The sequence below is a fragment of the Dipodomys ordii genome, unplaced genomic scaffold (genome assembly GCF_000151885.1).
Source record: "Dipodomys ordii isolate 6190 unplaced genomic scaffold, Dord_2.0 Scaffold120, whole genome shotgun sequence".
Classification (NCBI taxonomy): domain Eukaryota; kingdom Metazoa; phylum Chordata; class Mammalia; order Rodentia; family Heteromyidae; genus Dipodomys; species Dipodomys ordii.
In genome coordinates this window covers 1457640-1482782 of record NW_012267336.1, presented here as the reverse complement: position 1 = coordinate 1482782, position 25143 = coordinate 1457640, and the positions used below count along the sequence as shown (strand labels likewise).

Here is a 25143-nt window from a genome sequence, read left to right as displayed (position 1 = left end):
AGGGGCTAACAATGTTCAAGAGGAAGTGTACTCATTACCTCACTCATGTAACTGTAACCCTCTGTATAGTATCTTTACAATAAAAAATTAAAAAAAAAGAAATGTTAGGTAAATTTAGGACTAACCTATCTTGTATTACCTATTATTAAACAAATATCCCCTAAGAGGGTGACATGTCTAACTGTAGAGTTCAGCAGGAATCTGACTCCCGAGTTTTAAGGCAGCGCCAGAGACAGGTACAAAATAATCACAGAGATGTGAAATGTTTCTCCTGATTTTGTTACCCTTTGGATGTCTGCAGGCCCAAGAGTCCTTTTTTTTTTTTTGTAAAAGCAGCTTCTAAGTCCCTAATACAGAAAGTTTTGCCTTTCTGCATATAAATCAAGTTGAAATGTTTTCTACCTGGAATTGATGTCATTGTACTCCCTGATTGTTGGATCTCGTAAGAGGAACTTATATTTACTGCAGTGTTCCCCTGCTTGCCTCACTGTTGAGATCAAACTAGTTTTTTTGTGTGGGGCCCACAGAAATGATCTGTGGGCTGCTTTAACCAGATAATTAGAACAGCATGTGTGTGTAGCAGCTAGTGGTTTAAACAGTGCTTCAGCTCTGTTTGGAAAGATTATTCACCCTGCCATTTACTCACATTTCTGTATTTTTTCTGAATTTTACATACCAGTCTGCACTTAGTTTTCAATGTAATGCTTATAATTGATTTTGCTTGTTACACAGTTAACAACTGTGCCTTTGTTGGAAAGCCCTTTTTTGCTTTAAGTGATAGTGCAGGAGCAGGTAGATTTTCACGTCCTTGCTTAAGGCTTTTCAGTGGTGGTTCCACCAGTCACTCTTGTGACAGTTTATCTAATGGCACTTGGTAAGACAAAATTAATAACTTAGAGGGCTGGGAAGGTGGCTCAGTGGTAGAGTGCTTGCCTTGCATGCTCAAGGCCCTGGGTTCGATTCCTCAGCACCACATAAGCAAAAAAGAAAAAACCGGAAGTGGTACTGTGGCTCAGGTGGTAGAGCGCTAGCCTTGAGCTGAAGAGCTGAGGGACAGCGCCCAGGCCCAGAGTTCAGGGCCCACGACCGGACCAAAAAAAAATTAATAACTTAGATATTCTTAGATATTTACATAATAAGACATTAATAACATAAGCAGTCCTTTTCAACCTAAGTTTTTTTTTTTTTTAGCTGTATTTTTTTGTCTTTTCTTTTTTGGTACTGGGGATGGAACTCAGGATGTTGTACTTGCCAGGCAAGTGCTTTGCAACTTAACTACATCCCAGCCCTCAACCTAAGTTTTATTTTACAAATGATTTGGAATTTAAAAGCACATCTTCTACTGAAAGAATATTGTCTCATTTGTACTTCAGCTTTCTAACCTTTTGTTAGGAAGCATTGATTTAAAAAAATTGGAGTTTTTACAGACACTGGATTCCTCAGATTTGTTTGTTTGCTGGCTTGCTTGAATAAACTTTATACAAATTTTTTGTATTGCATTTTACTTTCACTTTCATCTTTTGCTTTTTTTGGGGGGGGGGTCCGGTCCTGGGGCCTGAACTCTGAGCCTGGGTGCTGTCCCTCAGCTCTTCAGCTCAAGGCTAGATCTCTACCACTTGAGCCACAGCGCCACTTCTGGCTTTTTTTCTTTTTGCTTATGTGGTGCTGGGGAATCGAACCCAGGGCCTCAGGCATGCAAGGCAAGCGCTCTACCACTGAGCCACCTTCCCAGCCCCACTTTCATCTTTTGTATGAAAGCAAATGTGTCAAACTATGTATTTTCAGTGGTTTTACTTGTGAAATAGGGTCTTCCTCTTCCCTTTGGTTAAGGCATTTACTTTATTCACCTACACTCCAGCCCAAATAACAAATAGAAATGTTGATTGAGCAAGTAGGCTCTTGCTAAATTGTTTTACCAAAAGTGGCCACCCAATTGCTACCCTCTTGCATTTGTTTTATTAAGAAAAAGTGTGGTTTTTTACTTTAAAAGGTAGGGAAACATTTAAGGAAGAACTTCACAAAGCCAACAGAGAGAGTTTATCTTGTATTTGATGGTTGTCCTGAATAATATGTAGTACGATTTTCAAGGGCCAAAAATCAACAGGATAATTTTCTAGTTGTGAGAAAAAGTAGTATTTTCTTCAAACCAAAATGTATTTGGTATTTTGTATTGACATTTCCTGGAGCTATGTGCGTTAGTTATTTATTATGTGCTTGAGACGTAACTATTATCTATACTGCTTGTAACCAGCTAACCATGTTAGGAATATGAATCTTGTGTTGAAGGAGTTAAAATAATAAACTCTAATTACCAAGTATGTTGCTTGTGACCAGCTAGCCATGTTAGGGAGATAAATTTTTATCAAAGCAGTTCAAAGAATGCTAACAGAGCTTTCCACTAACCTCAGGCCTCCTCCGGCCATCCCACTCCCAGCCAGTCATGGTGGGTGGGAAGTAAACCTTTGAGAAGAATTAAACTGTGGCCCCTTTCTAACGTTGGTAATCAATTGTACTTCGAAGGTGAGCCTAACTCATTGGAACAGAGGAGGGATAGTTTGGACTGGGATAAGAACATAGCAAACTGCTCTTCCCAGTGTGCCTGTGTAGAGTAACAAGAATTGAGAAATATCGAATGGGATTTATTGTACATTTATGACACTTAAGTTTGATAATATAATTGTGTTTTAAAATTTTATATGATGAACTGTGAATTTGATGTCCAAACTGTGTATCATAATATAAAGAAATTAACAAGACATACTATAATTTAGAATAAAGGAAAATAAGTACAGTAGCAGAACTTTATATTTATATACATTTATATATACATTATACATATATACATTAAATATACATTTTATATTATATACATTAACTCACAGCCAGATCTTTTACTAGTTCATCTCTCTTCATCCTTGTTACCAGACCAGTTTCTCACTTGAAGGAATTGCAACCCTTTAAAGATCTTATGTTTAAGGAAATGACTCCAAATATCATTATTTATTTCAACTCACATTTACTTTCTGTAGGTGCATTCTGTTTTAACAGTTTTAGGTGGTTATTTGTGTTGTTAATCTTGTTCTTGTAGCTGTTACTTACTTAAATGTCATTAATGTATGCATCTTTCTCTTAGCTTATATCAAGCAAGAATGTAGGAAAAAGAGTGATAGCGCCTGGTGCTAGTGGCTCACGCCTGTGATCCTAGCTACTCAGGAGGCTGAGATCTGAGGATCACGGTTCAAAGCCAGCCCAGGCAAAGAAGTCCATGAGACTCTTATCTCTAATGAACCACTCAGAAAACTAGAAGTGGTGCTGTAGCTCAAATGGTAGAGTGCTTGCCTTGAGCTGAAGAGCTGAGGGACAGCTCCTCAGCTCAGAGTTCAAGCCCCACGACTGAAGACAAAAAAAGTGATAGTTGTGGGCCAAGAGTCACTCCTGCCTGCCCGCCTGCCCTCTCCCCCACCTCCCCATCTTGTATCATTGGAATATTCTGAGGGTAAGGAACTAGCACATACTGAGAGCAGAAGAGGAACAGTGCAACCAGGGACTAATCCGTGTGATGAGTGGGGCTAATGTACCTCAGGTAAGGCAGTCTTTCTAGCAGAATCTGGCAGCCCAGGTTAGGCTCAGATTGTAGAATTGATCCAGGTTTAGGTAGGGCCTATGGAATAGAAGGCAGGATAGCAAGGAGGCAGGGATTGGTGGCAATGATTCAAATAATGGATCATAAGAATTGGGGATAAGGATATATGACAAAAAGCTTAATGTGAGCTAGGGAGAAAAAGCAAGTATTGTTGGGAATGAAGAAAGAACTACAGGTTGTGGAAAGCTTGTCAGAGGAGTGAGTTTAAGATTTTTTTGAAATGGGTTATTTGGAATCTTGTGGGTCAGGTTATTACCTTGGGAATTGTTAGCTGAAGTGGAATGGAGGATAAATGTCATTAGAAATGAGGTGAAGGCCCCTGGTGACTTCTGTATTGAGTGCTTGTCTACAGAATAAGGATAGTGGTAGCAGGTCCCGTTTATTGGTTTTGCTAGGTATTAAGTGGCACTAGACTGTGTTCTTTGAATGTATTAATTCAACAGAAAGCCAGGTCAGACCCTAAGTAAAACTTCGATAGTCTTAGAATTAGGTTGAATAAAAGATCTTTTCAAGGAAGTAGTCTGTTTTCTTGGGAATTTCTGAGTGCTGAATCGTGTGTGTGTGTGTGTGTGTGTGTGTGTGTGTGTGTGTGTGTGTGTGTGTGTGTGTGTGTGCATGAGCATGTACACATGCATGCACGTGCATGCATGTGTGTGCGGGGGCTCCCACAGGTGCCAGTCCTGGTGCTTGAGCTCAAGTCCTGGGCACTGTCCCTGAGATTTTATGCTCAAGGCTAGTGTTAATTGGAGATAAGCATCTCATGGACTTTCCTGCCTGGGCTGGCTTTGAACCATGATCCTCAACTCTCAGCCTTCCAAGTAGGTAGAATTACATGTGTGAGCCACTGACACCCAGTTTAATCATGTCTTTTAAGAAACCATAAAACATATAACCTGGAAATTAGGTAGTGTGGAGACAGCACAGTTACCAACATAGGAAGTACAGCCTTTTCTGCTGAGCTCTTGAATACACACTGTCCTTTATGTTAGTGTGCCTTCTTTCATGTAATTTCTGTACAGCAGGAAAAATGATCCCTACTTGCAGTTGTTTAAGTCTCACAAGATTTGTAGCTCACAAACAGATTCTTTTCCAGAGGACACTCTGGAAGAAGTTTTGATTTAAAAAAAATATATTTCTAAAAGTAATTCTTCTATCCCCTACAGGAACTATAGCCCTTGGCAACCTTAAAAATCATTTTACCTTTTTCTTTTTAAAAAGACATACTACAGGGCTGGGGACTTGACTTAAGTGGTAGCATGCTTGCCTAGCAAAGCAGGAGATCTTGAATTCAAGCCCAATACAATGGTTACCCCAGTAACCATTCTCCCCTCAAAAAATAAAGCATAAAAAGTCAAAACAAAAATAGAGAATTCTTGCTTTGACCACTTTTGCAGTTTATTATTTTTTTTTTACATTTAGTTTCATTTTATAGGGGTTTGAGCACCTAAAGCCAGCACTTACACTGAGATGATGATTCACAGTAACATACTAATACTCAGGATTTGAATTCACTGAATTATTAAAGCTCATTGTTCTCCTAATCACGTTTTAAGTTGCCTATTAAAAGTATAAGGTTGTTCATTGTTTTCATACATCTGACTAAAGCTATAAAATCGATTTGAGTAGAAATTAAGATTTTACATGTCCTGAACTTGGTGAAAAGTTTGATTTCACATTGAACTCTAGGGGTTCATAAATAGAGGTTAGCTTTTCTTTCATGGTGGTTTTATGACACAGCGATGCATGGGATTATAGAAAGTTTGCAGATACATTAAAGTTCTTTTTCTTAGCTGAATATGTGAGTTAAGGGATATAAATATATCCATATATCTCCATATCCATAAATATCCATATATATATATACACACACCCATCTCAAATGCAGTAAAAATTGTTTTTGCTTTAGAAGTTGTCTTTACATGTGACATCCTACACTGCTTGTTATATGAACTTTGCAGTCTCATTTTTAAAAGATATAATAATAGTCAAGCCATTTTTGTTTGAACTTTTTTTTTAAACAAAAGATTCCTTTCTGCTCTCTAATTTTGCTTATTCATGGCATGCCTCATGATTTCTAAGCAACCAAGATGATACATGGCTTGGCATGTGTATACAGCATTAAGTGATTGTATATTTTAGCTTTGAAGCCCTTAAAAATAACATTCTAGAAAGTGTAGAGTGATACTTTTTCTATTTATTCACATTTTCAATTATCAATATTTTAATTTAAGCACAAACAAAATATTAAACTTTTTAAACTAGTATATGAGAACTCCTCATTAGTATTCTATGTGTGTATGTGTATGCATGAGCCAGTAATTGGGTTTGAACACAGAGCCTGGGGCTGTCTCAGCTTTTTCTGCTAAAGGCTAGTTAGGACTTTACCATTTGAGCCACAGCTCCACTTACGGTTTTTTTTCTGGTTAATTGGAGTTTCATAGATTTTCCTGCAATCCTTAGATCTTTTGAACTGCGTTTCTGAGTATCCAGACTTTCAGGTGTAACCCACTGGCACCCAGCTAACCTAGTTCTTTATTTAAGATTTTAAAATTTATTTTTAAAAAGTTTCATTTTTTCTGGGCATTGGTGGCTCATGCCTATAATCCTTAATACTCAGGAGGTTGAGATCTGATGATCACGGTTTGAAGGAAATTCTGTGAGACACTTTTATCTCCAATTAGCTACCCAGAAAAAAACTTAGAAGTAGCACTGGGGCTTAAATAGGAGCTCTAGCCTTGAGCAAAAGAAGCTCCAGTGAGTGACCAGGCCCTGAATTCAAGTCTCAGCATTGGTGCAAGATATACATATGCCATGTCATTCTTTTCTGGTGTGGAGGATTCAATGTACATAAAGCTGTACTCTCTCAGTAGTTAGCAGAGGGAGAGAATCTCCAACTTATCATCTTTGGTTGATTGCAAGCTGAATGCAAGCTGATTGAAATGTGATACCAGTCTTCAAGCCACACTAACAGTCAAAGCTGAAAATCTTAACTGGCAAAATAGGTTTAAGCACAGCCTTTGGCCATTAGAGATTTAAAAGGCCTAGAAGATCAAGCTAAAAAAAGTAAAAACAAGGGACAGAATCTGAGTGTGGACACCAGATGTTGCAGACTGTCAGGATAAATAGATGACATAAATTTAGTCCAGCTAAGCGACTGAACAGTAAGTACTATAATGAAATACATTACGTTGCCTAAAATGTCCAGTTTTCTTCAAAACGTTAGAAGTCATGCAAAGAAATGAGAAGGGGAAAGAGCAAGAAATGGAAGTTGCCTTTGAGGATGTCTAGAATGTTGTACATAGATCAAAATGTCAAATTATAAATATGTTTGAAAATTTAAGTTTAAAGCAGGGTTTGGTTATAGTGATTCAGCAAACTGTGAGTATTAATAAGAAACCATTAAAATGAGCCAAAAGAAATAGAAACTCAGCCAGGCCCCTTGGCTCATGCCTATAATCCTAGTTACTCAGGAGGCTGAAATCTGAGGATCACGGTTCAAAGCCAGCCTGGGCAGGAATGTCTTCAATTAATCACCAGAAAACAGGAAGTGGTGCTGTAGCTCAAGAGAGTGCTTACCTTGAGCTGAAGAGCTCAGGGACAGCGCCCAGGCTGAGTTCAAGCTCCACAACCAACAAAAAAAAAAAGAAAAGAAAAAAAGGAAACCAAAACTCTAGAAGCCAAATTGATAAGAAAATTTTAACATGTAAAGTTTAAATATACAAATACACTTTATGAGGTAAATCGTCTTCTGAGAAACTATAACATTACAATTAGTCTTATTTACAATGTAGACCTTGAGATTCCTAATGCAGGCAACATTTTTTTCCCATTTGGTTCTGTTTAATAACAGACCAAGCTGTTTCAGAGTTTGTAAAAATGTGATGTAACTCTTACCTAAGGAGCAGGATCTGAACTTTAATCATGTGCTACCTGCAAATTCATCACCCTCTTTTTTCTTTGATATTTCTTTCAGTGAACAGCTTATTTTACCTCTTTCTTAAAGTTGATTCATATTGTATCATTTGGCAGAATCTCCTTCTCAGGTTTAATATTCCATTGTATGTGTATATCATATTTTGTTTACTTACTTGTCAATGATTGCTTAAATTTCTTTTATGTACACATCTTTTAAAAACTGATTATTCTGATACAATTTAAAACTTTAAAACAGCTAAATACAAAGAATATCTGTATATCCTTTACACAGGCTCAGCTATTGTTTACATTTTGCACTGTTTTACTATTTATGTGTATGAATATTTGTACACCCCTCATACACATCTCTTCCTAAAGCATTTGACATGCTCTTTTTACCCCTAAATATTTCACTGTGTATTTCCTTAAGAATTGGACATTCTCTTAGTTATGGTAAAGTGATTGGCCAGAAAGTATAGTAATAGTACAATTCCATTATCCCTAGTCAGATTTCATCATGTGTCCCAAGGATTTCCTTTACATGTCTAATTCACCCAGTTGTTATGTTTCAGTAGTCTTCTTGACCTTGCCATTAGTGAGGAGGACAGACTAGTTATTTTGTGGAATGTTCTTTAGTGTGATATTTTTTCCTGATTCAGATTACCATTTTAGAGAGAAATAATATGAAAGTAATATTGTATCCTCAAGATATTATGTCAGAGGAGATATGCAGTTTAAGGTTGTCTCCTCAGAGCTCTTCACTGTAAAATTACTGCATCTCCTCTCATTAACAAAGAATTTTATGGGGGCAATTTGAAACCATGTAAATGTCTTATTTCTAATCAAAATTTCATCTAGTTTTAGCAGACATTTGTGATTTTGTCAACGACATTTTTATTAGTTTTCTTTTTAAAAAATAATTAACATTTCCTTTCTGCCCATTTTTAATGTGTCATTAAACACCTATTGATTTTTATTATTCAGTAAGTTACAATCCATTGCTAATAATATCCCACATTTGGTCACTGGAATCTCTTTAAGCTGTTGTCTAATCTCCTCAAAACAGATAAACAAAAAAGATTTTTTTTAAAAAAAAGCAAAAACACCAACAAAGAAAGAAAACCTCATTTCCATTTCCTGGAGTTTATTTTGATAGATATTATTTTATATGATCAGATGCACCATAGGCACCATAGGCATTGAATCTTTCACTCCTGTGAGTGTCTTCCTTTAGCCTCACTGTATAAGAATGCCTAGAGACCCATAGAACTTACTGTGTCACAGGATTTTAGGTCTAGTTTCCACATATAAGAGAAAATGTGCAGTCTGTGTCTCTGTTTGCTCTAGGTCCACTCTTGAGTACTGTTAATACCTCCACAAGAACTTTGCTTAGAGAATGGAATTTTCCTTGTCAATCTGCTTTATAGTTTTTAGGAACAATAAAGGGAATTTAACATCCGTTAAAGTGATAAATGAAAAAATTTTCAGATAAATTGGGAATGTGCTTATTACTACCTTCCTTGGTGAACTAGTCCTTTCCCTTGAGTGGGCACTGACGGAGAGAGCCCATGAAATTGTATAGATCCCTTTCATGAAACAGGAGCTTTGAAGCGGGTTGTATGGGGAGGTGTTTGTTTTTTTCTCTTGATAAAGTACATTTGAAGATGCAGAAGTTTCTCTTTTCTTTCTGAGATGATCTTTTTAGATTTATATGATTTGTGCTGAGACAATTGAAGTGCAAAGTGAGTGTGAAGGAAATTGTACTGCCTTTGCAATATTGTAGTTAGCATCCCATGGTCATTTTTGGTTACTGGTCATTTTTCTGTATGTTTTTTAGAGTGGGCATGTCTTGCCTTCAAACCTGGTTGGTTTTATTTAATTGACATTTCTTCTACTTGGATTCTTTGTTTTGAAATGTAAAGTGAGAAAAAAGTCCCTAATTATGGTCTCCAAATGGAAATGTTAACACATCAGTTGTTATTTCTACCTGTATTCTCTTCTCTGAAAGACAAAGTGAAATAAAATCTGTAACTATATTTCCTCACACAAATATTCCAGCGCAGTCCACATAAAATTTTATTGCTAATTTGTTATTACCATACATTTTTGTAGTAATTTTCCTTTTAGGTTTTATCTGAAGCCTTCACTTACAGTTGCAGGATAAATAGGTGATTTCAAATGTTTATCCTTATGAAGCCTCCACATAAAAAGAGAGGTTAATGGTACTTGTTTTTATTTATCACTGCCTCTTTCTAAAGCAAGTAGTAGTTTTAGTAAAAACAAAAACACATAGCCAATGATTTTCAGAAGGCACTTTGATTTTTTGAGACAGGATATCAGTATGTTGCCTTGGCTGACTTTGAATTCTCTATGTAGCCCAGGTTGGCCTTAACTTCAGGATACCTCCATCTCAGTCTCTTAAGTGCTGGGATGATAGGCATGTACTACCGAATCTGGCTTTGCTTTTTAAATGAAGATACTAGACAAAGGGAAAATTCAGATTGATTAGTATGATGATGAGATGAATAATTTAAGCACAGATTTATACCATGAACCTATGTAGAGTACAGATTAAAATCTGAGCTTCTTAGGGTTCAAAGGGAAAATCAGAAACTTAATAATTGCTATGAGTCCTAAAGTAGGTAGTGAGAAGAGTAGTGAACAGTGTTTCCAGAAACTGCCCTTTTAAAAAATGAGTTCCACATTGCTTCTACAGCACCCTGTGGTAGCCTAGGGACTTGTGTGTGTGGTCAGGATAGAAGTATATTTCATTTTTTTCATCATTGGTCAGAGTTAATAATAAACCTCATCTCAGATGAGTGCAAGATATAAGCCCAATAAATTAGAAGAAGCCAGAGTGGTTTGTAAATCCTCTTAATGAGCTGCATAGAGTAAGAGCGATAATGAGAGTTGTACTTGCAAAGAACATTGTCACTTACTGTGTTTAGTGATAACAGCATGAGGAATGTACCTATATTACATGTTATCTGAAATTTCAAATGATTAATTATGGATAACTTTTATACTTTCTTTTGTCCCTATCAAACTACATTTGTGCACACTTGCAAGTGCAATAGAATTAGTCCCAAATGAAAAATAGTCTTCAAATATATTTGTTTACACAAATTCCTCCTGCCTCAAATGAAATACAGATAAACCAGGTTGGATTATTTCACCTAGGTATAAGGCAATTGGTTCCTAAGAAAAACTTTTTTGTTCTCACTGTGTAGCCCAGGCTGGCACCAAGCTCATGATCCTCCTTCAGCTCGAGAGTGCTGAGATTAGCCATATGCATTACCATATCTTGTCTCTAAGAAGAGCTTTGTAGTAACTTGTTTTCTTTATTTGATAGGGAACTCCGACTGACTTAGTAGCTAGGACTATTTTATAATTAGAAGTAAAGCCTGAGTTACAATTAGTAAACAGTAAATAAGAGTCAATTTAGCATTGTTTGGACTTGTTTGTTTAAAACAGAATTTTGAATTAAAGTCAGATTATCTTTTACTTACAAAGAATAGGATCTTGCCAGCACCAGTGGCTTACATCTGCAATCCTAGCTGCTCAGGAGGCTGAGATCTGAGGATCACAGTTAAGCACTCAAAAACTGGAAGTGGTGCTGTGGCTCAAGTGGAACAGTGCTAGCTTTGAGGCTCAGGAACTGTGCCCAGGCCCTGAGTTCTAGCCCCATAACCAGCAACAAAAAGAGAGAGAAAGAGACACAGACAGGGAGAGATACGAGAAGGAGAGGAGAAGAGAGGAGGGAGGGAGGGAGGGAGGGAGGGAGGGAAAGAAGGAAGGAAGGAAGGAAGGAAGGAAGGAAATTAAAAAGAATAGGATCTTCATTGCCTGGAAATCATAGTTGTTTCTGGTAAGATTTCATTGCCAATAAACCAGTGACTATTTAATATAGGCTTATTACATTCATATACTCAGATAAATATGGCAACAATATAAGTTAATATAGTCTGATACAAGTTATTTCCCCAGTCCATACTGTCTAGTAACCAGTAGTTGGAAAAACTAGATCTGGTCTTATAAAAACATCACATTAGTAATGGTTATATTATAGCTGTGACTTTTAAAAAACCCAGTCTGACTAATTTAGGTCATTTTGGTCTGTTGGTGCTTTTTACAATATAATACCTATATTTCTTTTTCTGAGGGGAAAATGTACCTGTGTACACATGCATATACTATAGTATGAAATTTAGTGTTATCTAAATTATGTTCAAAATTTCTATGTACATGTTATGATTATATTATTATTTTAGTATATTTACTGTGCCTCTTGGTGCCATAATTCTTCCCTTCATCAGGTTTGGTTATGTGGCTTCTTTTAGCCAATAAAATGTAAACAAAAAGTTCATGTGTCACTTAGGGCCAGAAACTTAAAGTCTGTAGTGTGGTTACATCTCTCTCTTTTCCTGTGCTGTGTGGCCAGCAGTGTTCTAGTCAGGATCACTCCTTCATTCTGGGTCTTTGGAGTGAGGACAGCTGGCCAGGAACTGCCATGTACCCTTAGTGCATCTGTTATGGGAGCAAAACCCGACACCAGAAGATGTTAATGTCTTTTGTTACTTTGAGTAAACACAACTAATCATAGAAAATTATTGCAGTAGCTTTAGGTTAAGAATATTTTAAGCCAACACAAATTTTTTCATTAATATTGTTTAGTCAGTATAGTTAAAGGGTAGAGCTGTAGCTCAGTGGTAGAGTGCCTACCTAGCCTGCTTAAGGCCCTGGAGTCAATCCCTAGAGCACAAAACAGAAAATAGGTGCATATGAAAAGCACCTATTTTACCACTTCTCCTCACAATAGCCCTAGATAGTAGGTTTTCAACATTTCTGCCAACAAGAAAACAAATACAAACACATTAAATAACTTCCTTGCAATCATATAGCCTTTACATTAATCTCAGGCAAGATCTAAATGTATTTTGTGATTCTCTTAACTCTATACTATTTGTTCTTCATCCTATGTCATATATAGTTGATGAATGATTTCCTTGATAAATGATTTCCTTATAGATGAACGTAATAATGGAGTGTTCAAAATTTATGTAATAAAACTTTAGTCTTTTAAAAATAGGAGTCTTACATAATTTGCTTTTGGGAGTAAATAAGTTGCATTGTATTTTTGTCTTTTGATTGAAATTATATGCCTTTAGGTTAGACTTACATGTGTTCTTTAGCCATAGTTTTCAGCCCTCCTTAATGCCTTTGGCCAGCTAATTTTGCATATTTATGATAGCTACTTGATCCCTGAAAGCTTTTGAATTAGTAACTCCCAGATTGGTTTATTACAGTTTATTAGTACATATTGTTAATGAAGTCATGGGCTTAGGTTTAATTTTAATCTTGTTGACAACAGAAAATCTTTTCCTATTCTCTATTAAAATTAATAATACTTAATTGTACAAATTAATGGGTTTCACTGTGACATTTCCATACTTGCATATATCTTGTTTGATTGAATCCACCCTCCCTACTACTTCCTCTATTTCTTCTCCCCTTTCTTCCCTACTAGTCCCTCTTATATTTTTAGGTCCTCATCCTTCTCCACTCTCCCTAGTTTCCGCATATGAAAGTATGCAATAATGTGTTATGAGTGTAGCTTATTTTGCTCAACACGATGACATCCGATTCCATGTAAATGGCCTGATTTCTTTCTTACGGCTGAATAATACTGTTGTATGTATACACCTTCTTTTCTTGGTTGACTGGCACATGGGCTGATTTAATAACTTAGCAATAGGTTGGGGCTAGTGTCAGGAGGATACAGGTATCCCTTTTGTATGCTGGCTGCATTTCCTTTGGGTACATATACCCAGGAGTGGTATAGTTGGGTTATATTGAGGTTCTACGATTAGTTTTTTTGAGGAACCAGATAAATTCTTTCCATTGCCACATTCTCAAGTCAACAGATTTTTTAAAATGTATGCAATGAGGCAAAAGGGAAATAATCATGATTAGAGAGTTAATGTATGCTAAGCACTATTTTAAGACTTTAACATGCATTATGTATACAATAACTTTATGAGGTAGATATTCTCATGTTAAAGGAGAAAACTGAAACAAGAAACAACTTGCTCAAGATCACATATCTCTTCGGAGGAGGAGAAGAAAGGAGGTTAAGAAAGACTAAGAGGAAGGTGAATTTGATCAAAGTACATTACTTGCATTTATGTAAATATCACAGTGTGGAATCCTTTGTATAATTAATCTCTGCTAACCAAGACAGAAAGAGAAAAAAGAAAAGAAAGAAAAAATAAAGCCTGGAATTGATCTCAAGCATTCTGTTTCTGAACTTTACAGTCTGCTGCTGTACTCTCCAAATATTGTGTTATGACAGAGGGTATGTAGATTAATTGCACGTAAGTTTTCTTCACCAGAAGGAGCAACCCTTACAATCAACAGTCTTTATTTAAAGTACTATTAAGTTTTTGTGTTCTACAGCTTTTCCATAACTGTCAGTACTATTCAGAAAGAATACTCTTTCTACTATTAAATACCCATTGAGATTGTGTAAACACATGTGTAAACACATAATGTATTCTTCTGCTACCTTGGGTTCATTGGGTAAAAGTTAATACTTGTCTTGAGAAAAGTGGTCTTTCTGAGCATTCCTGATGTACTTTGATAGGACATTTATCATTTTATCCTTAATTTTTTTCTTAGGTTTTTTTCTCTCTGGAAGAGACTGACAGTCTTTTTTTTTTGCTGGTCATGGGGCCTGAACTCTGGGCCTGGGCACTGTCCCTCAGCTCTTCAGCTCAAGGCTAGCGCTCTACCATTTGAGCCACTTCCAGCCTTTTTTCTTCTGAGTAGTTTGAGATGAGAGTCTCACAGACTGTCCTGCCAAGGCTGGCTTCCAGCTTTTTTTTTTTTTTTTTTTTTTGCTTATGTGGTGCTGAGGAATCAAACCCAGGGCCTCATGCATACAAGGCAAGTGCTCTACCACTGAGCCACCTTCCCAGCCCGAGACTGACATTCTTAAACTTAGCATGCTTAAGGTGTTGATACTTAGTTCTGAACCTTTTGCAAGTTTTACTTAAGTGTGTCTGGGAAGTAACTGTCCATGTTGAATTTCCTGAAACAAATGAAGTGTTCTGCTTAGCAGCAGCAGCAGTTGCTGGTTGAGTTGAAGATTGGTTGTGACTCTGGTTTAAGACCGGGATACCAAGAACTGAGTGGAAATGGATGATCAAGAATAGGAATAGGTAATTACTTCAAAAAAGGACCACATTGGAAGGGTTTTGGTGATCAAGGGGAGAAATCCTGCTGCTATATCAACCACCATCCTCCTTGTTCTCCAAGAGGAAGGTGCCAGTGGACTTACTTTATCCTTTCTCCTGTTATTTTTCCATAATTTGTAGCATAAGGACTGGATATAGTTATAAAAAATAATCAATGAGTTTTAAAAGGGTATAACCTGTTTCTAATTTATTCCCTAGTGCTATTCTAAATCTGTTCTTGTCATTGAAATCTCCATGGTACAACAGTCTTCCTGATCTGAGTCTCGGAAGTAGCTAGGATTATAGGCACAAGGGTAGTTTGTAAAATCCAAACTGCCTGGCTAATGATACTGTTTTTTGTCAGTGCTGAGGTTTGAATCCCAGACCTTGCTCATGCTTTACTGTTGAGCTACATCCCCAGGCTGATTCAAAAGAAGTTTTCAAACAAAAGATTTTTTATTTATTTTGGATCCTGGAGCTTGAACTCAGGGTCTGGGCGCTGTCCCTGAGCCTCTTTTGCTTAAGGCTAGTGCTCTACCACTTGACCCACTTCCAGCCTTTTTTCTTCTGAGTAGTTTAATTGAGATGAGAGTCTGACAGACTGTCCTACCAAGGCTGGCTTCAAACATGATCCTCTGTTCTCAGCCTCCTGAGTAGCTAGGATTGTAGGTGTGAGACACTGGTGCCAGGCTACAAAAGATTTAAGGTCCAACTTGGTTATTTTATCAGTGTTGCTTTCTTTAAAAAAAAAAAATACGGGGGCTGGGAAGGTGGCTCAGTGGTAGAACACTTACTTTGCATGCTCAAGGCCCTGGGTTCGATTCCTTAGCACCACATAAGCAAAAAGAAAAAAGCCGGAAGTGGCGCTGTGGCTCAAGTGGTAGTGCGCTAGCTTTGAGCTGAAGAGCTGAGTGACAGTGCCCAGGCCCAGAGTTCAGGCCCCATGACCGGACCCAAAAAAAAAAAAATACACCGAGTCCTATTATTTGTTAATTTCTTTGGTCAGATTGTATGAATTTGTACACATACATTATCAAATACATATTGTGTTGAAATTAGGTTGATGTCATAATATTCAGAAAACTTGTGGTTTCTTTTTTAAAAAGATATTTTGTGGTTAGACTAAAAGAGTAAATGTGTTTCTTGTGCACATTATTATGGTACTAATGGTTTTTTAGATACTTACTAGAATGTTAACATGTTAATATATGCCCTGTAAATGATATGAGACACTATTACTGTGAAATGTATAGTCTGCACAATAAATGCTATATAAGAAACAAGCCTAACTCCAAATAACCTTTTTGCTAGTTCACACTTTTGAGTGGTCTCTTCTCAAGATGTAAAGAACCTCAAGGATATATAATTTTGGTGATAAACTAGGTTATAAAATAAACTTAATTACTGATGATAATAGGCAATGTCAACTTCATGTATTCTCTTGTTTATTGATAGTTTTAGTAAGACCCATTTGAGAACATGCTCTTGGTAACCGGCCTAATATCTTCTATCGTGTAAAAGTTTATAGCTTTGTGTTCTAAGTCTATGTACATAGGAAGTAAATTGAGGAAACTTTTGAGTCCTTCTGTCAGACCAGTTACCCGTGATGAGTACTTAGGAAGACATTTTTGGGGTGGGAGTGTTTGTATACCTTGGTTGAATTTAAGGCTTTACACTTGCTTTGCTTGCTTGCTCATCTGATGTTCTGCCATTTCAGCCATACCTTTAACCCAGTTTTTTGCTGGTTAGTTTGGAGATTGAGTCTCACAGACTTTTTTTTTTTTTGCTCATACTAGCTTCAGCATCTCCGCCTCCCGAGTAGCTAGGATTATAGGCATGGGCTGCTGGAATTTGTCTAGATAGGTTTTTTTTATGTTGTTGTTTATTTGTTTTGGTGTATAGTGGGGTTTTTTCCTCTTAAATATTTAGGGGTAGTTTGTAAAATCCAGACATTATTGACAAGGATGCTTAATGTACTTAGAGTAGAAACACTTTTACTATAAAATTTTATAGCAATTTAAAATCCATTAATAGGTAAGAAAACTAATATTCTTTAACTTTACATGTTCACCACAATCCAATAAATAAAAGTCAACAAGTCTATATTAAGTGTCTACCCTGGGTTATCTATCTTAAAGACTTCCTTGAGAAAACAATGTGTTAGGAGTTCATAGATGAATGGTTATTTTATTTATTTATTTAGTTAATTAGTTAGTCGTTGGGCTTGAACTCTGGGCCTGGGTGCTGTCCCTCAGCTCAGCTCTTCAGCTCAAGGTTAGTGCTCTACCACTGGAACCATAGTGCCACTTCTGGCTTTTTCTGCTTATGTGGTACTGAGGAATCAAACCCAGGGCTTCATGCATACAAGGCAAGCACTCTACCACTGAGCCACCTTCCCAGCCCAAAACGAGTGGTTATTACCAGGGTAAACATATTGTCACAGTTTCCCACTTGCCTTCATCCAATTATTCCAGGTTAAGAAAGATGTGAAGTATTTGAAAAACCAAAAGGACTAGAGAATGGTTTTGGCAGGGATGGGAGAGGACTGAACAGATAGCTAGTTCTTCTAACTTTTTAGCCATGTTTAGGACTTTAGGCGGTGGAAGGCCATTCAAGGCTTCAGGCAGGAAGGTAATATCAGATTTTTTTTTCTTTTTGCAAATTTTTAAACAACTCTACTGTGGAAAATGGATTCCAGTGAGTCCAATATGGATTCAAAGATTTCAGGTTAATGATGTTATTGAAAGAATCTGACATAATGGATTAGATGAGAGTGGTAATGGAGAAGTAGATGGATTTAAGAGGTATCTTGGAGTTGTGAATGACGACAGGCTTGGTGGGTTTCCTGATAAAACATTAAAGAAGGAGAAATGTCGATCTCACTTGATAGGAAGAAGAGCCAGAAGGTCCTTTTTAACTCATTGAAACCTTCCTTAGTTTATGGGCATAGCTGGGGAGCACTACAAATCATTTATCATTAGTGTGTGTATGCATGTGTGTGGATATGTTTATATACATATGCAAAATATGTATTTAAGTTGTCTGAAAGCATGCAGATGCAAGACAGTACCGTCATTATGTCCTGAAGTCAGTAAAGACAGTGTTTTGTTTTGTTTTTTTTTTAAAGAAAAACAATCACAGAAGGGTAGTAAGAATCTGATAAAGATTTTTTTTTTTCCACTCCTTTTCAAAAAACCAAGGGCTGGAGCCCTGCTGTGTAGCTCTGCCTAGCATTACACTCCCTATGCAGTCCAGACTAGCCTCAGATTTTTGATCCTCCTGCTTTAGTCTCCCCAGTGCTAGGATTACAAAAAGTGAGTTTTGAGTAGTGACTAGCGTATAATTACAAAGAGGTTGTCCATGTGAATAGACTTGTCAGCAGAATAGGACTGAACTGCTTCTAGGAGGCTTCTAGTCTTTTTGAGGTACATTTTGTAGTAAGAAGAGGAACTTGTGAAATGTCATTCTGCAGACTGCTTAGCTAGAGTGTGGACAGCTATCCCTAGTGACCATTTTGCCTTAGCTTTCTGTAGCTTTAGAAACTTCCCATGTCTGAATTTTAAGATTTTAGGGGGACCTTTGTTAAGAAATTATTTTCCTCCTTAACTGATAATAAGCTACCAACATTGTGGCAGCTGTTTCACTGTTAAGTGCAAAGGCTTTTGCTTAGATTTTACAAATAACTGTTTTGGAAAAGTGCTATCCATGTAAGCCCCTCTCGCACTCATGGCTTTGTGGAGGATGAATTTGCACCTCTAGGTACACCATGAACAACACCAATTTATAAAAATGGAGAGTTATTCCTAATTATTCTCTCAGTTCTAGGAGTAGACTGGCTTTGGAGATTCTCGTTGGTACAGTAACAAGTGAATGGACCTTTACTGTGTCAGGCTCAGATGAAGTAGCCGGGGCCCTTCTGTCTACAGTACCTTCAGTGTAGAGTGAAAGGAGACACTTGCTGTCTCACGTTTTGTTGTTTACTTTTTTCAGATAACATAAATCTAACTCTTCTTATTAGGCTCTTCCCTTCATTATTGTATCACTCCCTTCTTTTTGGCAATAGGGAGAAATTGGATCTGTGTGAAAGGAAAGGTATAAGGGAATATGACTGACAGAAATATCACGACCCAAAGGAGGAGATGACTCTTACATAATCGTTCTTTCTTTGGCCTGGGAAAATACCTTTCACTTCTAATTACTGTCATTTGTTGAATACTAATGTGGCAAATACGTTACTTAGTCCACATTATCCTGAGAGGTTTGAATAACCTCCTCCTTTGACTTTATAAACAAGACATTGAAAGTTTAAGCACTATCCTTTTTTTTTTTTTTTTTTTGGTCGTTCGTGGGGCTTGAACTGTAGGCCTGGGCGCTGTCCCTGGGCGCTCAAGGCAAGCGCTCTACCTCTTGAGCCACAGCACCACTTCCAGTTTTCTAGTGGTTTATTGGAGATCAGAATCTCATGGACTTTTCTGCCCAGGCTGGCTTTGAACCGTGATCCTCAGATCTCAGCCTTCTGAGTAGCTAGGATTACAGGCTACAGCCACCGGCGCCCTGCTAAGCAATATACTTTTACCTACTCATATGCCCAATAAGTAGAAAAGTTACAATATGACTCTAGGTCCATCTACAGCTAACATTCTTGGTGCTACGTAGAGTGCTACTTTTCTCACGGGAATCAGAAAATGCTGTAGGAAAAAATTCTGAATTTCTGCTGACTTGCATTAACTTTTATCTGTAAGATGAGAGACTTGAGCTGAATCTTTAAAGACATCTCTAGTTGTAAATAAAAATTTGCAGAATTGATCACCCCCTCTGTGTTTTATATGTCTACTTTAAACTGAATATAACCAGACTTTATTTCATCTGAATTTTTGTCTTTGTTGGTAAATTTATTTTCTTTATTGTTATTGATAAACACTTATTTCTTCCATCTCTTATGCATTTTCTATTTGCTTTGTTGTTTCCTGTAATACTATTTTCCTTCTGCCCTGTCCTCTATTGGTATAAAAATTATTTCTTCTTTTTTCTTCTATTGATTGAAAATTTAACATGCATCTTTAAGTTCTCAAGGTCTTAACATTGACATCAGTATGTGTACCATTCTCAACAATAAAAGGCATTGGGAAACCAATTCTTTTCAGTCCCTACCAGTCTCACAAAATTTTGTTGTTGTTTTTTTTGGGTCTGGTCATTGGGCCTGAACTCTGGGCCTGGGCGCTGTCCCTCAGCTCTTCAGCCCAAGGCAAGCGCTCTACCACTGAGCCACCTTCCCAGACCTCACAAGTTTTTTTGCCAGGATTTACTTCCACGTTTTTAATCACCCAAATTATAGATTTATTGTTGCTATGGTATTTAATTTTCTAATACTGATTGTGAGCTCCTTAATATTAAAAATAGTTCTCTCCTTCTGTTTAGATTTTCAAAAGAAACAACCAGACGATGATTCCGCTCCAAGTACAAGTAACAGTCAATCAGATTTGTTTTCTGAAGAGACCACCAGTGACAACAACAATACCTCCATAGCCACGCCAACTCTTAGTCCCAGCCAGCAGCCGCTTCCGACAGAACTGAATGTAACTTCACCCAGTAAAGAGGAATGTAAGTGTGCATAGCCCTGCGGTTGACCCACCAACTGAGCAAGTAAATACAATAAGGATGCCTGGAAGTGCCCAGATCATGAAAGGTAGCAGTGGGTAGAATAGGCCTAGAACCTTACCATGAGCTTCTTGGTAATGCCTAATAGCAGATGAGACATGGAAGTTCTTTTTATTCACTGTAAGTGTCCAACATATAGGACCCAGCTCAGCAAGTTAGAGAACAAGTTTCAGCCATTCCACTGAATGTAAGGTCTTCTCAGGAAGATATTAACCATCAAAGCACAACAGGTTATTAATCAGTATAGAAACCAATGACTCTCTGCCCTAGCTGCACATTAGAAGCCATTGGGGATTTTTTTTTAATTAAGAATTTTAATCTCTAGACCATTTGTGGATTCTAATTTAATTGGTCTCAGGGGAAACTTTTAGACTGTCCTTTTTAATTCTGCAACAAGGTTTAGGAATCCTGGTCCAGGAAGCTTCATCCTGATTTAGGAGCCTTGGATTGATTGCCCCTTATTGGGTCTTGACATCACTCAATTTAGAAAGTATGTATTTCATTGGACATAGGCTATTTATAGAGACTAGAAAATTGTTTCTGTCATTCTTGTCTTTAGTGATAATGTATGCGATGTGATGTGTAAGTTCATTTTTACTTAACCTTTATAATGCTAGAACTGTCTCTTCTGGGATACAGCTATAACATTATTTGTTGAAAACTATAGGAGTACTGTGGTAGTCATTTTTGCCTCTTAAAAGCTTTACTTAATCTGGGCACTGGTGGCTGGCACCTGTAATCCTAGATACTGAGGAGGCTAAGATCGCTGGGGATCAAGTTCAGAGACATCCAGGTCAGGAAAGTCTGTGAGACACTTATCTCCAATTAACTGCCAGAAAACTGGAAGTGACACTGGGGTTCAAAGTAGTAGTCTTGAGCAAAAGAACTCAGGGGCAGCGCCCACACCCATGACTGAAAAAAAAAAAGCTTTACCTAGTAAGGTTGGAATTTAGTGTTTCAAGGTTAATGAATATCTAGAAATATAATATGCTAAAATAGTCTGTCTACTAATTTTGGAAAGGGTAGCAAAGAACAAAATAGTTATCTAAATTTTTCATACACTATCCTATTCAGTTATAATGAAAGTATAAAATAAAGATGCTCATAGTTTGTCAAAGAATTTACTATTTAGCAGGGGAAATTAAATTTGCAGCATTATATCAGAGGTTATCAAACAGGAATAGACTCTTCTTTTCCCAAAGCATTTAGTAGTTTCTAGAAGCCAAGGATCCGGGTAAACACCCTACATTGCTTGACATGTCAATAATGCCAAAGTTTTAAAACCCTGATACTTAGTTATGTGCCCTGTAGTTGTGTTCATTCTTCTTATAAACCAAAAACTGTTTTAGAAGGAAATGATACTGAAGATAGATGGAAGGTACTAGTTTTAAACAACAGTTACCCTCCTGTGCTGCAGAAGAGTAGAATTTATTTGTCCTGTTTAACTGGACCTCTGTATCTATTAGCTGTCCTCTCCTCGTTCTGCCTTCTTAGCCTCTGGTTACCAGTGTTCTTCCCTTGTATGAAATCAACATTTTTTAAAAAGTTTTTATAAATATTTTTAAATTTATTTTATTAATTTTTTTATTTTTTGATTTCTTTTGCAAATTTTTTATTGTGATTAAGTGATTACATAATTTCACAATATTGTGGGATAATAATACTTAATTAAAGTCACAAACACTTTCTAACCTTCATGGGGCAAATTGTCTATCATGGTCTATAAAGTTTATGAGTTCTATGGGCTTTGACAATACAGTTATTTCTTCCACATCGGTTTTACAAACACTTTCATAGAACACATATTGTCTTTCTGAGCTTGACAGTTAACTTGATATAATATTATCCAAGTTCATCTATATTGCTGCAAGTAAGGGCTTCATTTGTTATATGAGTAAATAATATCCCATTGTGTGCTTATATCACATTTTATTATCCATTTATCCAGGGACGGATAGTTATACTTTCTTGTTTGTCACGTTTGTTTGTGCCCTATATTAGAAATTAGATATCTGGTCTATATTTATCTTAACTGTTAAGTGAGTTTCCTGTGTAGGTAACATACAGTTGAATCTTAAAAAAAAAAAAATTGGTCATCTAGTCTCTGCCTTTCAATTGGGGTAATTGTATTAATTATATTCATGGTATTTGGTAAGTTTTATTTCCCTTGGTGTTTGTATTAGAGGATTATTGTATTCCTTGGGGGGTGTCTGTCATTCTTTCTTGTTTGTCATATTTGTTAGTGCCCTACATTAATATCTATGAATCTCGTTACAGCAGTCACCCTCCCTTCCCTCCTCCCTCCCCCACTTCCTTCCTTTTCTTCTTTCCTCCCAGTGCTGGGGATTGAGTGCATTCTAGGCACCCAGTTGAGTTTGAGTTATTGTCCTAGTCCTACTTTTTCCTGTCATGGATAATAGAGTGTTTGTTGTTGCTGGTTATTTTGGTGGCCAGATACCATCTGGCATGTGCTCATTGGTTGTATAGGTTGCTCTCTGTTGGAGTGGAATTGCTGCCAGGCTTAGATGTGTGTTAGTATTGCTCCCTAAACTGTGTACTTAACACCTGGCTGGCTGTCAGAAGGGCCATTGGCACATAGGACTTGTCAGGCCACTAGCTGCGTATTAGTTTCCTCTGTGTACAATTCACCTTTTGTCTAAATCTTGAGACGCCACAAAGATTGAAAACTCAAGGTCTTGGCCTTTCTTCTGGGCTTAGGGTCTGAGTAGCTAGTGTTCAAATTCTGCAGTGAGACATGTGAATGTGGTGTAGCAATCGTAGAGTTCAAGACTAGAGGTATGTGTGGCTGCTAGCACTCAGGGGAGGGTGCATGCACTACAGCAGTGGGTTCCCTTTCAAGATGGAACACAGTAGCAGCTTGAGTTACAGGGATGGGCAGTGTACACTGTGGGCTCTTCTTCTGGGACATTAGAACTGTGTAAAAACTATACTAGTGCTTTTGATGGTTATAGTGTCTTTTGTAGACGGCAGACACCAGCAGAGTGGGGATTATTAGAGTTCTCCAGTTTGTCTCTTCCTTGTGAGAAGTTTGTCTTTGAGGGGAAGGAAAGACAGTATAGAAAAAGCAGGCTGCCTTACCCACATGTCTATTGTACTGTCCTGGGTTTTTGCATTCACCAGAATTGTTTATGCTTTAAACCTCTAGTATATTTCCTGATTCATTCTGGTTGGAATGTAGTTGATGCATTGTTGGTAGTTTATGTGTGTGGGAGGGGGGGAAGCAAGCAATAGACAGCTATTCATCCATTTTGCTAACAATGTTGCCTTTAAATGTTGATTGATCTATTGCCTTAAAAGTACATTAAGGGGCTGGGAAGGTGGCTCAATGGTAGAGCGCTTGCCTTGCATGCATGAGGCCCTAAGTTCTATTCCTGAGCACCACATAAACAAAAAGAAAAAAGCCGGAAGTGGCGCTGTGGCTCAAGTGGTAGAGTGCTAGCCTTGAGCTGAAGAGCTGAGGGACAGCACCCAGGCCCAGAGTTCAGGCCCCACGACCGGACCCCCCCCCCAAAATAAAAGTACATTAAGCAGACTTGGGCACTGGTGGCTCACCCCTGTAATCCTAGCTACTCAGGAGGCTGAGAGCTGAGGGTTGCGCATGAAAGTCCATGAGACTCTTATCTCCAGTTAACCACCAAGAAAAGCCAGAAGTGGAGGTATGGGTCAAGTGGTAAAGTACCAACCTTTAGTACAAAAACTCAGAGACAGTGCGCAGGCCCAGAGTTCAAATGCTAGGACCCACAGAAAAACTAAAATATTAAAACAGCAACTAGCACTTATGTAAAACCATAGTTTACAATAGGATTGATAAACTTCATCACCAGTCAAGGGAGTTCATCATTAGGTTTTGTACCATCCACAAGTAAGGCATGACTTTTACACTCTCAAATGATCAAAGAAATCAAATGAACAGTATGTTGTAACGTGTGGAAATGAGTAAAGTTTTATTGGCATACATTGTTCTGTTGTAGTTTGAATCGGAAATGTCTCCCACAGACTCAGGTATTGAATGCTTAAGTCTCCCTCTGCACTTGTCTGGTCCTTGGGGGCCTCCTGTCCCTGGATCCTCCTTGTCCTTTTGTCTGCTTGTCTACAGTGAAACAGATAAACTTCTCCAGCACAGGCTTCCAGCACTGTGACATTCTGCAGCTGTGCACGAGGCCAAGTAACTATGGATTGAACCCTAACACTGAGAGCTAGGGTCTTCTATGTTTCTGGGCTCATCCTAATATGGTACAGCACATAGGAAAGATGTTCTCCTTCCTGCCTACGTAGGAGAAAAAGGTTGATGACACACTGTGAGTTACACAACAAGGCTAGGGACAGTCACAACTAAGAGTTGAGTCTTTGCATGAATGTCTATATGTCTATATGGTCTTTTCCCAGATCTTCTCTATGGCATCCATCCAGAAGATACTTTTCTTGTAATCATAAGAAAACACACACACACACACACACACACAAATACACACAAACACCAGAATGTTAGTGGAGATCTTTGTGGGCATTTTTCAAGGCCTAACTAGAGTTTTCTTAAATATGACACTCATTTTTTTCCAACAGTGAAATTTTGAGAACTTTTTTTATATCATGGTTAAATTTATTTAGTGGAACAGATTTTCATTGCTTTTTTTTTTGAAACTGGCTTCTGATGATATCCTTGATTCCCCT

At 37.5% G+C, this 25143-nt stretch overlaps 1 protein-coding gene across 1 annotated transcript in view; it reads left to right on the top strand.

The window, feature by feature from the left end:
• Positions 1–25143, top strand: part of Zfand3 (zinc finger, AN1-type domain 3) — a 157102-nt gene that overhangs the window by 69919 nt on the left and 62040 nt on the right. Inside the window, exon 3 of the mRNA XM_013029661.1 lies at positions 20212–20394. Coding sequence (XP_012885115.1) covers positions 20212–20394 — 183 coding nt within the window. The remainder of the gene's footprint in view (positions 1–20211; positions 20395–25143) is intronic.